General features: G+C 40.5%; 1 protein-coding gene across 1 annotated transcript in view; it reads left to right on the forward strand.

Moving 5' to 3' along the window:
- Positions 1–18,120, forward strand: part of TENM2 (teneurin transmembrane protein 2) — a 1,855,021-nt gene that overhangs the window by 1,710,952 nt on the left and 125,949 nt on the right. Inside the window, exon 23 of the mRNA XM_054217271.1 lies at positions 12,359–12,481. Coding sequence (XP_054073246.1) covers positions 12,359–12,481 — 123 coding nt within the window. The remainder of the gene's footprint in view (positions 1–12,358; positions 12,482–18,120) is intronic.

Here is an 18,120-nt window from a genome sequence, read left to right on the forward strand (position 1 = left end):
TGTTGTTACATGTGTTAAAATTTATTGCATTAATCATTTAACATAATTCAGTTATGCTTTACGAAATGTATGTAATTGAAGCCAAAGGTTTCTGAGGGTATGTAATCTAGCTCATATTTTATTCTATGATCCATTAATTAATTGTATACAGTGATGCATATGCTAATGCGTTATCACTCATGTCCAGTTCACCCTGCAGTTTAAACTGCTGACTATGGAGGGGGAAGGTTTTTTTTATGGAGTGCTGTTGCCTGCAGAAAACACTGGTTTTTTCAGTCATTGTTATGATATTTGCAGTCTCAAATACTTCAAATAAATAGACGAGTTCTGAAGTGAAGCTCTCTCCACTGAAGTCAGTGACAGTTTTGACCTTGATTACTATGGGCCTTGATTTTAAACAGCTTTAAACGGACTGACGATCAGCATTCTGCATTGCTGACCTCAGACAGTGGAATTGGCTTCTACACCATTTTGTATGTGAGGTGGAAAGCTTCGTTAAAATCATCAGGTATCAGAAGCTCCGTACAATAAGCTGGCTTCATTTTTCTGTTGTGGACAGCAGCTCCATCTGGAACAGTGATTTCTACTGACTCTGCTGTGAATTTTGTTCTATCAAGAAGATCAAATCGAGCTAGTCTTAAAAACCCATATTACAAACGGCAATTTAAGGCATAATAGGTAAAGAAAAGTAATACAACTATTAATATTTAATTAAGTGTATATTATGATGATGGTCCTTAGATGCATCATGATGTAGATATCCAAATTAAATAGAATTGTCTTCTATTACGCGTGGTGCACAGTGCCTGAAATGAGCTTATGTAGACTGGTGTGCTATCACGATGCTTCTTGGGACTTAAAATGCCTATGCAAGCTTTTCTTCTTTCCTGTATTGGCTGATGAAATTGTGTAATAGGGTGTTCTGGTGACGTAACTGATAATCGTGTATGAATACACACACACGCAGAGAAATTCCATGTAAAATGTATGTTGCTGCAGTCTGAAAAATTGCAACTCTGCCACTTCAAAATAAAGCAGTGATCTGAAACTAAAATGCTGGCACCATGTCAACCCTTCATTGATTTCCCTCTTCTCTAATGTACTTCCATATTGGTGTGATCACACTGAAATCATGTCCTCACTTGCAGCTTGCGCGTCCTTACCTGCTCTAGAATTCTAGACGGGAAGATGAGAAGGCACGCATGCAGGAGGGCAAGCTTTCAGTCTCTGCTTTGTTAGAAAAAGTATTTTTCCTGTGAAGGCAAATAAGCAAACTTCAGACTCAGAAACCTGCCTAGAAAAAGACAAGTATGAGATTAAAAAGAGAATATATCCTAGTTATAGTAAACCCATTTAGGGAAATGCTTGATAGAAACCATTTAAGGACAATGGAGAAAAAAATTCTCAAAAACGTAACTAAAGCCCAATTTGATAATTGTTTATTTTTAAATAAGTTACCATTAAAGAAATCCACAAAGGAATATTAGTTACAAGTCTGTAGCTGAGTGATTGTATAAGATATTTATCAAATTTGATTTTCATATGCGTTTTTAGTCCAGATCAGTGGGACACCTAATTCACAATACATTAATAATGTCAGCTTTGCAAGGCATATAGAAGTCTAAATCTGCCTAGGTGATAAATATAATTTCTACCTTTATCTCAGTATCAAGATACGATTTAGGCTGTGTTTATGTGTACCATTTGAAGCGTATCGTGAAAGAAGTATAAACAGTTCATAGTGTTGAAAATGAATGAGAAGCTTTGGGAAGAAGAAATCATATTTACTTTTCACCTTCGGATTTATTTCCTCTTTGTAATGAACTTTTAACTCCAATAATTACTTTGTGTAGATAGCAGAACCTTAAATTTTATCATTCATGCAAGGTTTTACAGTCAGGTGATTAAATTAAACTATTGTATATAATTTCTATTAAGGGAAGAATATACTTTGTGATTAGAAATTACACTTTTTTGCACTGTGGACAGAAATGTGGCCATTCATGATCGTGCGGTTCCAATTCATTTAGTGTATGCAAAGGAGTACTAAAGGTAAAAACAGTTTTCTTATCAACGTGGCTAACAATCAGAGGTTGAGTCAAGATCTGAATGCTTTGGAACAGTTAGATTATGAAAATCTTGTTCAACATGTTTGTAGAGATTAGGGCAGTTGCAGTTTGGGAAGATGAATGTAGTTGAATAAATGTTTGACGTGCTATCCCTTAGCGCTACCGTCAGTATTAAAAGTAAAGCAGTTCTTCTAATTCTTTTAAGTTCAGGCATCAGTGATTTAAGAGAGCATATTTGTGTCCATATTCCTTGAAACACCAGTTTCAAGTCTCAGCTAGGTTCTTCCTCCTCTTGGAAACAGAATAAAGATGAGCTGGGTACTTTGTTCATGATAATGGTGTCTTTTAGGTGTGAAATTAAAATTGGATTCAATTTGCTTTGTATTAACATTAAATGCTCGCAATTGCTTAAAAAAAAACCAACGAGATTTTTCCATTGTGCTGTAGTCAAGAGCATCCCTTTCTGCTATGCTAAGCCTATTTCAAAAGTGGCAGTGTTTTGGCAAGGCTGGTAAAGCGGATATTGTATAACCTGATTTGGGACCTTCCAGGCTGAAAGATGCTGTATTAGGTAAATAAAAATATAAACACTTTTCTGATTAGTTACAGCCATCTAGTTCAGATGCAAGACCAAAAAGATTGCAGCCTTGACTCTTAAAATTGCCCTAAGAGGTGAGTTCGTTTTATACAGTCTCAGGACCTGATTAATCTTGTGCCAGTTTTCTCCGCTCTGTACAATCTAAGGCCTGTCACGAGAATAAATGAATAGTGCACTGTATTCTGCTTCTCTTTTAAGGTCTTTGTAGTGAGATTCCAGATTCTGACGGTAGCATGCAATGCTGTTACCCTTCTTGTGACAAAAAGATTGCTCAAAGTGGCACAAAATCAAAACATTTCAGTAAAGAGGACTGAAACGGGAAAAGTTGAAAAGTTTAACCCAGGGATTCTTTCTCAGTCGCAGTCTGGGGAACTAACAACCACCCAAGGTACACCTCTTATTCCTGCAGGCTGGAGCTCGGCTTGCCTCTTGTTATCCTTGGAATTGGGAGCCAGGTCTTCACATCCTCCGGTTTCCCCCACCCCCACAGTAACAGCAAGCGTGTGTAAGCTTTTCAAGTATTTTGGAAGTAGAAAGACTGAAGTTGGAGATAGAGGAATGAACTTTCAAAGCGTTGCATGGCAGATAAGCACACAAATCACATTACTACTAATGGGATTTGTGGGTCTATCTTTCATGCTGTGCTTTGAAAATTCATTCCATTCAGTTTACTGACGTGCATGGGGCAAGAAATCAGTCAGCTTGGAGGGGGGTGTGACCAATTTAAAAAAAATTTGCCTTTTTTGGGTCCCCCTATTTCTTCCATGTGAACACAGTGACAATGGACCATCTTACAGCCTTCCTTCCATCTCCTTTTTCATCTTTAATAACATTTATTCAAAGAAAAGCAATTAATAATTCCCAGCAGAAGTTTTGCTGCTGATTATAACAATACACTCATTCATGGATCCTTTATGGTATTTCTATAAAATGCTTCTTGGGCTGGTTGCTTCATAAAGCAAAAGCCCCGTTCTGAACAGTTTATTGTCTAAAAGAGTTTACATGCTGAGGGTGAAATTATGCCTGAGGATTGCTTTCTAATGTTTAAGATTGTGTGAAGTCCACTTCCCTTCCCGTTGTGTTTTCAAAAAGGCGCAGTATCTCCCGTGTCTGCCCGGTGAGTGGAAGGAGCACGCCTGGCATTTCTGCCCTGGAGGGGAGGCGCCGTGCTCTCCCCTCTCGCGCAGCACGAAGCAAAGATAAGGCAGGGTCTGCCTCTGTTTCCCTCGGCTTACGTCCCAGAAATTCGAGTTCTCCTGTGACCGTGTTTGCAGGGTCGCACTTGGATTAGAGAAGCACAGAGCTGCATTCCCTCTGCAGCCGTGAGAGGCTAGCAGAAATGCTAACCTGATATTTATTACATTCATTGTTTCATAAACTTACTGGGTAATCAGTCCTCACTCGTGGAGTCAGAAAATGCACTCTGTCTCTCTCTTTGTAAAGTTACAAGTTGTTGTTGTTATTTTAAGTAAAACCATTGAAGAGCTCAGGCGTAGTTAAGAGTAGAAACTTGTTGACGGGTAACATAGCAAAGCCTGTATGTGGCTAACAATATCAGCTTAATTCAATTGATGGAGAAGTGGAAAAAAACGTGCTACAACATATAAAAATACACAGCGGTGCCGTTGTAGTTTTTGGAATTCTCTATTTTTAACATTGTAAACTAAAAAGAAGTCACTCTGAGGAGCAAAAGGTCTCGTTCAATGCTATGTGTAGGATAAGTAAGACAGAAAAATGGTTCTTAATATTGTGCTCTCTAGCCATAACACAGGCAAACCTATTGTTTTAATGAAAATAGTGTGATCTGTTAATTCTTAAAGTTGTGTATTTTGGTAATGCTTTAAATGGAGTTCCCAAATTAACTTTCACTTTAATTTATTAAGAAAATACAGTGCATACCAAATAGCATACTGATGATAAAGATGATTTATTGAGAATGAATGACCTTGAAAGTAATTCAACTATTTGATGTTGAGCTTGAACAGTCACAGTCAATAAACAGTACTTTTTGCATACATTCTACAAGAGCAATATTAAATTTAGATCAAGTGATCTATTTTTGAAATACTGCTTTAACCTTTCCTGCAAACAGTTGAATGCTCACAAGTAGAGGAGACAATATGGTCAGGAGTACATCCAAATGTTTTACAGGAGGTCTGTGGGATCTCAGTCATTAATATTACAACACAAGTTCATAAATGCCATAAGTACTGGTAGTCCAGAGAATTTTTTTTTTTTTAACCTGATCTTTAATCTCCGCTATCCAATGTAAAAGTTAAACTCTTCTCTCCTGTGTCCCTGAGATCTCCAACAAGATATTTTGAAAATGTATCTGTCGTAATCATAACTGACTCTGCTTTGCGGTTAATTAGAGTATTTAGTATTGTGCTGGTGAATAACTACAGTAGATGGAGAAACTTGCACAAACTTTGTGGCATGTCAGCAATTGCCATTTTATATACTGCACTCTCAGCCTGTTGCGATGTGCTGAAGCTCATGCCCTAGGATACCTAAAAATCGTGCTGCTTCTAGGAAATGCTTTGTGGCATAAAAATTCCAGGGTTTGCTTGTGATGTGTTGATCCAAACACTCCTTAGATTGTCTGGGCTGGTGGATAGGTAGGGCCATGCTGTGGTACAGTGTAGGGGATAAAAAGGCATCAAACACTTCGAGAAACATGGAGACTAGTGATACGCCGAGGAATGTCGCATGCACGTGGGAGCAGCTGTGTTGGGTCAGATAAAAGTCAAATAAGCCATTAACTTATCTCCAGCATCCAAAAGTGGTTGTCTTGTAAGAACAGGTAAATCATATATATACTTCTCCCTGCTGATCTTCCAGCGTCCTTTCTGAGATGAGTGGAGGGGGCATAACAGTATTCCGTGCTTTGTTCGCTCTTCTCATAATGGTTCAATGTTTGACTTCCTTGAAATTTTCAGGGAGCTTTATCATCTAGCCAAAAATTTCCCTTCAGTTTGATAACAGTCAGCTCAGAGCTCATTATTTTATATGTGGAGTTACGATTACTCCTCTCCAGCGTATGTTGTTTTATCTTAACAGAGTTTGAGTTTCGTCTGCCATTTCATGGCCCAGTTGCCCCGCTGCTTTTTGTCCTTACGCAGTTCTCAGTCAGCCCTTTCCTTGAATAATGCAGTCTCGGCAGCAGACTGTGCCACCGCCCTGCACGGCCTGTTTTCCGTTTGGAATTCCGTCGTATCATATATGATAGGTTTGGAATTTTTTAATACTACTTTAAACTTTCCTGTAGATAATATATCAAAAATGGCAGGTGTCTGCCCAGCAAGTCATGTGGCTTGTGTTTTGCTTTTAGAAAAAGGCCTGGGAATGTGATGAATTTTTGTGAGCTCCCTTGGATACCCTCAGGAGGACTCTGGCATCCTTGTCACAGTCACATGAGGTGTTCAAGGAAGAGCAGTAAGTTCAGGCAGTTAGTCCTGAATTTTAGGAGAGATGTCATTGTTTCTCTAGCAAGGATAGGTGATGCTTGTTCACATTGTTTATTTTAAGACAGTCTCTTTTAAGTAACAAAGACTCATATTTTTTGGTAGTGATTTTCCAGGTACTTTAATATACGTTAAAGTGGAGGAATCACTTCCTGGAGACACTGTTCCTTTCTCCCAGTAGCAGAATATGAAAGGGCATCAGTATAATTGTGAGTCCAGGTTACTGGCTTCAGCAGCTTGCTTTGAGACAACTGCCTCAGCCGTCAATTAATACAAGGGGTCATATATTCCATTCTAGCTGCACACTGACACTGCTTGTATTCCTCCTGCTGCAAACACGGCTGAAGGCTGGCCAGCACAATTAACAAGCAAAGGATGGTGTCAGCCTCTGTAAAACATCTAAGACTTACTGAAATCTGACTTTGTCAGGAATATTTGTTGCCAAGTCCGAATTTTGCAGGAGAGAACTTTTACTGATGTCCACAAGACGAGATACCTTGTACATAAATAACAGTTGCCGAATTGCCCGTCTGACAAAGCCTGGCTGTCCTCTGTGTTTACTTTCCTTTAATCCTGAAACGCGTTAGCAAAATATGGATCTCAGCGGAGATTTAGTTCGGCAAATTCTGATGTGTGTGTTTGTGAACTGTCTTGTAACCTCTTCCAACGTGAGAGGCGCTGGGGAAAGCTTCTTACTTGCTTCGTTATAGCTTCCCAATAATCCGTGCTCCGCAGACGGAAACTGGGGGCGCTAGTTAGAATCCAGTGTAGTGTTTCCAGGCACCATGCAAGTTTTTCCCATGCAGTTCCTCCATTGCTCTTTCCTGACCTTCAGACCCCTGCTATTCCTGTCTCCAGCATCTCTTGAGGAGAGGTTGTCAGCTGTGATGAATTGTGCATTCATTTTGTAATGGGGGCAAGTAATCACTAGGGAATAGGCCTAACACACTCGTTACGCTTGTGACTTGGGTTGAACTTGAACCCATTTCTCCAGAGGAGTAGTAATAGAACATTAACTTACTATGTTTTTCTAGTCTTTTAAGTAACTGTTATTTTATGAATACTAATTGAGATCAGTAAGATCAATTTCTGGTATTCCTGGAGTCTGTGGTATGATCAGGTAGTAACTAGTGAAGAACCGTGAGTCTCAGATGAGTAACGTTTAATACAAAGTAAGCATGTAGTCGTGTTTGATTATTTTTAAATTTTGGGGGATACACTTATTCCTTTCAAGTTATCTGGGTTACCCATCTATATGCACCCAGAATTGTAAAGCGCTAAACTTCTCCTGCTTCATACAAATATTGTGGTGCATTAAAACACTACACAGACCATATGAAAGAAAAAATAGGTGTGCAGATAGTTCTTTGAATATATATACTATAAAATCACAGGCTGCTAAGATTTATTAGGTGCCTTTTGTTCCATCATGTCTGTGGTTCGTTAGGCCTGGTTTGGAAAAATCACACTGATGTTTCTCAAGAGTAAGGATACTGGAATAACAAGAGTTTACATCGTTCTTCACCTCACGAGTGGATGGAAAGGAAACTTCTAGTGTTTCCGCTCCCCTATAATACAATAGCCTACATACAGCAAATAGGCTTTTAGTGTTCATTTGCTAATGTTCATGATATAATGGACCAATTTCTTTTTCACATGAAAAGGGGCTGGGCTGCTGCAGTTAAACGTAATATGACTAGATGTGTCCTGGCAAAGTGAGATCATAGATTGATGGGTTCATTTTGGATGACAATAATTTAGGGTTTAGTAAGGGTGACCATCTGGAAAATTAATATATGGAAACATTCTGAATTCTCTTCACTTTTATAACCTCCCCATCTTTTTGAGTCACTCAGGGAATATTGACTTTTCTAACAAGCAAACAGTGTATATCTCTCAGACCTCAGCTGGGAAGATGCAGGGGGAATGGGGGGAATGGTGGATTGTTAATCCGCGTGTTTCTCCCTTTAAGAAGGAACGCCACAGAGTAGAGGGGTAAGTGCAACACCCGATTCTGCTCTGCCTATTAGCAGATACGGAGCTGTACTCCAGGGAGATCTATGGCGCATGAAGACATGGGAGGTCTTTCGTTTTAAAAATACATGGTCAAGAGTGACAGGAGAGCACAAAGGGAAGAGCTTGGAAACCATTGTCCATTAGACTAAACTCCAAACAGAGCGGGCATTGGGTTTATGGCCAGAACGAGAGAAGACTGAACGAAGAGAGGGGACGCTGCTGAGTCTTAGAGAACATTCAAGACAGTTTTGCGTGTAGGTTTTGTCATTTTTCTGTGGATTTGTATAGCTTTGGGGATTTCTTAAAATAGTATGTGATTCACTCTAGCAACCTCTCTCTTGTGGAAGTCTTAGATTGATCCTTGACAGCTCTACCACCTGGAGTGAGGAACGAGTTCTCTGCTTTTGTTCTTGATGGCTGTGCATATTTAGCTTCCAGGTGCTTTTGCTCTGTGTGTATGTGTGTGTTGCTGGGGTGGGAGTGAGAGGTCGATTATTACTTTTTACCTAAACCTCAAGGGGTTTGCGTCTTCAAGATTTATTGTTTCTATATTGTTGGTTTTTAGGGAATATAAATACACAATTCACTATCTTGAGTTAGTAGATGTGAGTGTTAAATGAACCAGATAAATTCTGCCATGCACAATGTTTGAAAATATATTTGATACCTGATCAGAGACAAGAATTTAGAAAATATGCTTAATGTTGAAGGGAAAAAAACCCAAGTACCTACAAAACATACTCAAGTACCCTGTAAAATGTAATTTATGAATACACCATACATGTAACAGGTGAAATGACATTTTTTTGTGTTTTGAATCTTCAGGGATGTGTTTGTCCCTGAAGGTGAATCTGTAAACCAAACGTAGAGCTCTGGAAATGCGTTCGAGTGGGCTGTTAAGGAAAATCGGCGTTCACCTTGGTGATCAGCTTTGGATCTAGCTGAGTATCCCGGCTCAGCTGTCTGGTGAATGTCCTTTCAGATGTGTCCAGTACTGTAATATCCAATGAAAATGTGTCGTTGGGGGAGAAGGCAAAGCCACAGCATTGCAGATTATTTAGTCGTAGTTTCAAAAAAAAAAAAACCCCAAACTCCAAAACTACACAATAGAAAAAATAGGAAAGAGGCACAAATTCACTAGCCCAAATTTCTTTTCTGACACACAGGCACTGCACTTCTGAGTGGATCCCCGTATTTCTAATTAAACGGGCTTCTACTTATTCCTTTGCTCGAGGCGTTTTTGTTTGATTAACAGAACAAAAGGTTAATCGTATGAATTTGCCATCTCATAGCGTTCTGAAGCAGGAGAGAATAGGTAGCTCCTTGCTCTCCCTGCTGGGCTGCCAGTCAGGTTTGCGATGTGCCACGCAAACGCGGAGCTTTCCCTCAGGCCCCTGTGACATACTTTTCTCCAGCTATTCTTGGGAGAATGTGAACGTTCCTCATGTGCATGACTCCGGCTGTCTTGGTGGAAGATTGTAGATCATGTAATGGCTACGTGAGCTGTGCAGGAGATTCGCATCTTTTCTCTGTAAGGGACTATAGCAGACATGCAAAACCCTGCCTGGTTAGGAAGGAGCTCTAATTGTTCGCCCTTAATGTGCATCTATGATTAAAACACAGAGTAATGGAGTTATTAATGAAATCATGGCATGCTTGGAAGCAGATGGATCAGAGTTTTTCTTTATACCATGTTAATAGGATCTTTTATAATTTCTTGTCTGAATTTACCTGGTAATTATAAGTTAGCAACTATAATTGTCTTGGACAGACTATTAGTTATGATTTCTTTATCTCTTTGTTGTAAGGAATGGTTCACACTTGAAGCAGCAGACTTTCATCCCTGCAAGTGACCTACATTTATGGTTACACTTGCAATAAAAAAAAAAAAAAAATTGCATCTTTGAATAGACACACAGAGAGTATAAAACACAAAAGTCTAATTCTCCTCTATGACTTGTTTTCGTTCGGGGGCTCTGAAATTCCGGTAATCTTACGGGGGTGGCCCAGCTGACCTCTGTCTTTGGAGCCCCGGCGTGTGCGCATCGCCTGGGAATTGCTGACAGCACAAACACAGCACAAGCTGCTCCGCTACCTGCCGGCCCCCTCACGTCTACAGCACAGATGATGTCTCTCACTCGATGGGGAGAGTCTGTATAGGCTAGCGACTTGCTTGCTCTTTCAGCTTTATGCATAATTCTTCAGTTTCATTGCCATACTGAGAAGCAAATTAGTTGCTTGAGATTAGACCGAAAAGCCTTTGAAAGTGTTTTGTTTTGGCGAAACAAAAAAGTTGTAATTGAATAAAATATTTGATCCCATATAAAATTTTTGTGTATTTCCCAGGGATTCTTAAACATTCCCTAGAAATAAATTTTGAGTAGTTTCTGAGCAGAACATCATAGTTGGTAATTTTTAAAGTAACAGATGCTTTAATGTCTCTTTCAAGTCTTTTTTTTTCCTAATAGAAAAAAAAATTGCCAATTCAGCATGAATGCAAAATCTGGCAACTGCCCTCTTCCACAAAATGCCCGCGGATTGTAGTTACTAGTGTTAGACATCTGCTTGGCCCCTAGGTATGTCTAGGGGAAGGTGGTGTTGTGAAAGCCGTCTTGCTTCTCAGCTGCTTTTGTCAAAAATACGGAGGCTGAACTCTGCCTAGATTGTGTGCTGAGAGACTTCCAGGAGTTGGGATAGATGGTTTCTGGGGGTGAGGGGTGCTTTGTTTTGTTTTCTTGGGTTTTAGGAATGTGTATATCAGTCGGTCACATCTAAGTGGATTCCCTGTATTCGGAGATTATCTGAGTGATGGCTCAAGCAGTGTAAATTGCAGTTCCTGTGATAACTCTTTTGCCTTACCTATCCCTAATGTTTTATCTCTGAACACTTAGCTATATGGCCACTGACGGTCCATTTGTGACCACTCCAGTGCTTCTACAATTGCTTATAATTGGACACAAAATATTTGCTAATTTTATGGGGATCTGACACTGCAGAAGCGAACAACTGTAAGGTTGCCCGTAATCAAATGTATTTTCTGCCCCTAAACTGACAGTGGATCCCCTCAAATCCCATTTTAGTATATAACTGCAAATACTGTTCTCTGTGGTATGTAGGTTTACATGCACCCTACGTAAACAGGAAGAGTGCTGATGGTGGAAGTAAAGAATATGAATAAAAAAATCTTTGTGAGCTTTTCCGTCCCTCCCCACTCCTCTATATTGGGAGGATGCCATAGGGATAATAGGATGAAAGTATGGAGATGTATTCAGGTAGCTTCTGTTTATACAAGGTGAAGATGCACATAAATCCCCTGGCTGAGTGATTCAGACCTGTCAAGACTCATGCATTATGCGCAGGACTTATTCAATTAGCCCCTGCCGCTGGGCCTATAACTCATGCACTGGCGAGGGGGGTGCCGTGGCCCTTCTCCCGCTCCGTGTGGTGGGTGTCGGGCGCAGCTGCGGGGCCTGGGCCGGACCTGGGGGTCTGCCCCGGCGACAGGGACATGGGAGAGACCGGGCTGCTGTGCTGCTGCTGCCAGGGAGCTCTGCTGGCAGCAGACCTTCCCTGGCCTGGGCTATGGTGGCTCGCTGCTGTGTGGCCCCGGTGGCTGAGTTTCACCCACTGGATTAGAAAAAAACCGTGAGGTTAAAGATTGTCAAAGACCTGGGTTTGTCAGCAAAGTTTCATCTGCAAAATGAAGACAGAGGCTGTTAAATCTGTTGATTTAGATAAATGGTAATAAACACAAAATAATTGCATTACAACGTCATTAGTATACATGGGGCTCAAGATAATTTTATAATCAACCTATAAATTATCACATGTAACTTAAACTCAGAGCTAGTGTTTGCGGTCGTGCTTTTTTTCCCTAGAACGTACGCCCCTGTAACGTGTGCATCGGAAAGGTAGGGCGCCATGCCAAGGGCTGAACAAAACGCTTACCTCTCTGTTTTGATAGCTGTAAGCGTTTTTCCTTTTGTGTTCCGGTAATTTAGAAGATCTGAAAAGTGAACAAAAGTAAGACTGATTTATGCGAGTCACCAGGGCTTGCTTTCGGGTTGCTTTTTGTTGTTTGTTGCCTTTTTGTTTAGCTTATTAGCATTCCCCTGAGAGAAGTCGCAAAAGATGCTTAATTGTCGTGAGCTGTGTTGTCACCCCCAACGTTTCCCGGTGCGCTCACTGTCCCCGCCTTTGTGTCCCGGCAGCGATGCACCTGCTGGGGCTGAACTGGCAGCTCCAGCCCGCCGACGGACACACCTTCAACAACGGCATGCGGCCGGGGCCGCCGGGCGCCGAGGACGGGGCGACGGTGCCATCTGGAGGCAGAGGTGAGGCTGCGGCTCCGGGCCCTCGGCGCTGCGCGGGCTTCGCGCTCCTGCCGTTCCTCGGCGGTAGGCACCCGCGCTGGGGAGGGAGGCGGAATCTTTGTTTAAGGCGGGTTTTGGCATCGCCGGGGTTTTCGGCGTGTCTGCTGCTTCGCTGCGGCTGTGCTTACGCTGTCTCTCTGCATCACTGCGCAAAATCGTGCCATGGCTCGAACCTCACCCGCTAACGAAGATGTGCTCCCTCGGGCGCTGAGGAAGACGTGCTCGGTCAGAGAATGTACGGTTTACTGGCTATACGTCCTGTTTCCAGGTATAGCTTACAGATCTCAAAGAAAGAGAAAAAGCTGGATTTAGTAGGCAAGTACATTCTTCTGCCTGTGAGAAATCAAGAACTTTGGCTTCCAGCTGGAACCAAATCCCTGTTTTTTCTTCTTTCTCAGATGTAATTCTAATAGAAAACATCAAGGACAGCAGAATTTGGCCCTCAGTGAATAATCTGTCCTGTGATACTAGTATGAGGAATGTAGGCAACATTTTTTTCTCCTAAAAAAAAAAAAAAGTGTGTTCCAGTGGAGGATGATAGAGACAGGGCAATGAGAAGAATGAGGGAAAATCTAGAAACAGAAATACTTTCTTAAACTGAGAAAGTATATATTGAAAATGCAGAGAAATTACATGCCGTGAAAAGGATTTAATAGTTTATATTGAATGCTTTTTTACCGGTGAGGTTCAGGTGTTTTCTTTCGTACATTGCAATAAGGCTTTTCCTGGTTATTACGGAAATGATGATAAGAAGACAGAACCGAACGTTTCAATTAGTCAAAGCACCTCACAGGCCGTAGTGCACCAAAACAGAAAGAGAAGTAAGAGCACTTGCTGGTGGTCCACAGAAGAATTTTGTTCAGAGCTGAGCACCTGTGGCTCATGTTAAACTTGCTGATTGCTGAAGCCAGCGTTAGAAACAAATGCTAACACAAGGTACTTGCATTGGATATATTGGGAAAAAATCAGATAAAATAGAGCTGGGAAAGGAAGCTGAGTTGTTCTTTGCTATGCCTGATCATTTCATGGATTTGCCTCAGCTTCTTCACATTTTCCATGGAGGTACTAATTTTGGCTTCTTCCTTTTCATGAAATCCTGCATCCTAGTGGCTGCAAAAAAACTGTAGATTTTCAGACTACAAGTTTGTTGGCTTGGCTTTCATCTCTGGCTGACTGTAGGTCAAACTGGATGAACAGCACATCCCTAAGTACAAGGCAGAGTGTTTGTATTACTGCTGAACTTCTTCCAGATCGTGCACAGGTGAGAGACCCTATGGTTTTAGGCAGGAACCTGAAGAGCTCAGGTCTGCAATTATGGTCACTTAGCAGACAACTGCCGTGCTTAACACGTGTCCAGATTCCCTCCCCTGCAGCTTTTCGTTGCCATCTCCGTGCAAATATAGGGCAGCGGGATTGTTGAATTGGAATGTGCTCATCTGCCTGGGGCACTTCAGTGCAAATTCTGGCAGTTTATCCCAGCCCCACTCTAATTAGCTTTGCACATTTGAAGAGGCTGAGATGCCGGCTGTTTTGGGAGCGGTAACCTCCTGTAGAGGAGACAAGGAGACAGAACTGCTAGTTACGGCTTAAATTGCCTCAGTTAGCTTTCCTCGGAGCATGTTGGAAAAGTTTACGTGTTCTTCTGACATTTTATAGAAGGTTGCTGAAATGTTGATAATCTGGGGGAAGGGGAGAGAACAATATTTAGGCAAGTAATCTTCCACAGTGGAATAATAGGAATGACAGGTTTGGATGAACACGAGGAATAGCTAACAGACAAATTCTCATAGCAGGGAAGGGTGAAAAGTTTTTCTGCCTCACCTTCCCTTCTGTTATGTCCAAGTTAATATTGCTGTCCCAGCAGTTTTTAGGAAAGCCTCTGACAGCTTTTAACACAACAACCGTTTCAGGACTCAGGGCTCTGGCTGTGGAGGGTGACCTTTCTATAATTGACACAACTCAGGATGAAGCCATTCTTTTCAAAACATGGGTCTCCCAAAGAAACCTTTAACCCCTAGACTGAGAACGGCCACTTAAACGCAAGCTGTGCCTACTCAGCAAGCAAGGCATTTTAAAGTAGAGCAATTTGAAAGGGGAAAAAAAAAAAAGCAGATATTTCAATTTGATCTGCTTGTTCCTTATTAAGAGACTAAATTCTGGCATGAAATAATAAAACTGCAATTTAAGAGGAATGTCAATTACTGTATTACTGCATTCATATCTTAATGAAAACAAAATTCACTATTAAGATAACACAGTTGCAGGTTTTTTGTAATTACACACTACGTCTTGCTAATACCGAGGATGTCTGAAAGGAGTAGGCAAGTGCAATGGGTAGAAGAATCCTCAGTGCTGCTGTAAAACTCCACGTGAAGCCCACAATGCTCCGACTGGAAACAAAACAGGAGATAGCTGCTTTTTTTTTTTTTTTTGCCTTTGGGCTCCGGAAGTTGTGCCGAACTAGGGATTTAGATTAAGAGGCAAAAGTAAGGAAAAATTCCTTTCTTAATACAAACGATAAGGTAGTATCCCTTCACAGTACGTAAAACCCAAACAGTTGGCACTGCCGTAGAATTATGGAATTGCTACAGGGATGAGAGAGGTAGTAATGACATTAAAAAAAACTTTCTGAGAGCGAAGCCCATTTGTCTGCTACAGTTCCATAAGGATAATGTTAGAATTTTGGTATAATAAATCTAAATTAGAGGGGAAAAGGGGAGAGGAAAAAAAAAAAAGGCATGTTTTGGAATAATTGCTTCTTCACAAAAAATGAATTGGATGACCTTATGGGATTTTTCTGCGCCTAGATTCTGTTAATCTATGCCAAAAATATATTCTACATTTAAAATTATGTAGTGGGCTAGGCACACATTTCCATAAAATATGTGACTATCTGTGTGCTGTTTCCTTTCTAATTGACAGAGTATACTATAAAAGTCAACTTTAATCATTTCAGAGGACACCTAAGATAAACTACCATTTATGTGGAAATATCCAAACTAACTCCATCTGCAAATCCAAGTAAAGAATGCTTTGGTGTAGAGTTTTTCTGTGTATGACATACTGTCTTTGGTGTGCTCACAAATTTAGCAGATTGTCTACTAATTCAAAATTGACTTAGTATTTTTTTATCTTGGTTATTTGCTATGGCTATGCAATATAAAGCTGAAAAACACAGTAGGAGACTGTGGTCTCTGATCCTAGAAACCCACATTTTAAAAGATACCAAAGATAATTAGGGGCAAGGATTGTGGACCTGAAAGATCACTTCAGTGACCGTAAATATAATAAAAGGAAAAGGCAGATTTGAATGTGTGTTCTGATACTCATGTAGTTCAGGGTTTGTGTCTCTGTGGACCAAACATGCTTGATCCATGCTCAGTTTATGAGGTATTTCACTTAGTCTACCACAGTGCGTGGATTTTGAAAAGACAATTACAGTTAATTAAATGGTAAAAGTATTGAAATGTCATGACAAATACTTGTTTCCAGTTATCAAATTCAGCATTGTAAATATAATGGCAGTAACGAAATGAAGGAAGTTAAATTTGCTCTTAAATATGGCACCATCTTACTTGCTTGAGATGAGAGAGGGGGGAAACAGATTTCTACTAATCCAGCAGAAACTTACCTTGAATAGCTATGGAAAGCTAAACTCAGCAGTCATTGCGAAGCTGTCTAGGTTGTCTTCAGCTCTCTCTGAATAATTTTGAGACCTCTGCCAGATGCTGAGACTCCAAGTCACGTTTTGGTTTGCACACAGAAATGATTATTTTCTAATCAATAAGATATTTTATTAGCAATGCAGCAGACAGGCAATGTTAAAGGAATAACAAAATTATGAAATGGGAAGATGTGCCACCCTTACGTATGTATGAGTTGGGGTTCGGGTGCAAACAGACTAGGCTCTGACTTGAACGCCGGAGACACCGGTGCTACCCCCAGCTGTGTTTCTGCTCGCCGGCCAGCGTGAGGACTCCAGAACTCCAGGAGAGAGCTCTTTCTCATGTTGCGAAAGACAAAAAGATGAAAAACTCGTACCTTACTAACAACGTAAACAACATGAGTCTTCTGGTTTCTACTGTTTCCTTTCAGACGCTTTAAAACAGATGATCAAAATGTAATAACAATCAATGTATTTTAAATGTCACTTCCGTTACCTTCATTCAATTTAATCAAGACGTGCCATCATTTTCCAGGTGAATTAATCTTATTAAGTAGTTATGTGGCTAATGTAATGTAGATCTTAATTAACAGGTTAGCAAGCAGAAGTATTAATATGGACGCTGTGAAGGCTTGCAGATGTGGTCTTCTGAAAAACACCAGGCTTCTAGGGCTGCCTTAGCAGAAGCAAAGTATTTGACTAAGTCCCTCAGGACAGAAGAGGAGTTTTATTGTTGTGATTGTGTTGATGGTGACGGTATGAGTTGCTGTGTTTAAAGTTAGGTGATGAAGTGTATTGTATACCATCAGAGACGATTCTTATGTTCATCTAGTAATTCATACTAGAAATTCATGCTGGTATATATTTGTTCCTTGTGAAATGCCGTGAACTAACAGATCGTAATTTTATTTCAGTTACAATTTGCTTTTGATTCTGAAAACACTGAATCTGTGAAGCCATGCCTGCGTGAATGTCAAGGTGTACCTAAATTTTTAGGTGTCTCAGGGTATTAAGGCATGTTTCTTAACTCTACCTGCAGCGCCAGATCGTTTGACTGCAGCTGAGCCAGAGCAGTGGTGTTAAGCAGCTGCTCTCTGCAGAATTTCTTTCCTTTCACCACAATAGAAATGTGAGATACTGACCAGAAAACCCAAGATTTTGATTTTGTTTCAGAAACTGGTTTACTGGACTCCTGAAAGCTCGTACAAATTCAGAAGCTTCCTTCCTCCTCACTTCACAAAATAGAGCTCATTTAGTACCTCAGCATCTTCAGCGTAACTGAAGTTCAAGATGTGTCATAGCAGCTTCTCCAGACAAACTCTGATTTCCTGGCTTTTTACTTTGTTGTAGCTGTGGGAATTTGTCATCAGCAGTCACTCCATTGTACACATTTCAAAAATAGTCTGTTTTCACCTGGGTCCTAGGGCACTTAGGGATTACTAGTAAATATTTTGAAGCATAAGTTCATGTAGGAAGTGATCGGTGTGGTAATAGCGCATCGCACTGATTTTTCCACAGGAGAAATTCGTATAGAAAAGACATTTTCTAACCATAGTAATTCCCACGCATTCATTTTTGGCAAAAAGTTCAGTGGAGTATATTTTTGTATTGAATAGTCTCCTTTACACAGCTGTACCATGAATTTCTTTGGAATCCCGAGTCATCTGTGAAAATCCCTAGAGAAAAATAAGTTAGATAAAAACATAAGGAAAGCTATGCCTGCAGCAGTGATTTATCAGAAATGCAAAGGTACAGAAGAGAAGTAAAAGAGAATTCTCTTTAACTGACATTGGTGATATTTGTTCCTTGTATTTGATTTTAAGTTGTCCCGATTTTCTTTGTAGTTCGTTATGGATCCGCTGCAATGGTTATTCTGCTAGATATTTTTCAAGAGTGTTATCAAGATGCGATTTACAGTCGTCACCGTCATAAAGGC

Source organism: Rissa tridactyla, chromosome 11, assembly GCF_028500815.1.
Source record: "Rissa tridactyla isolate bRisTri1 chromosome 11, bRisTri1.patW.cur.20221130, whole genome shotgun sequence".
In the NCBI taxonomy this organism is placed as follows: domain Eukaryota; kingdom Metazoa; phylum Chordata; class Aves; order Charadriiformes; family Laridae; genus Rissa; species Rissa tridactyla.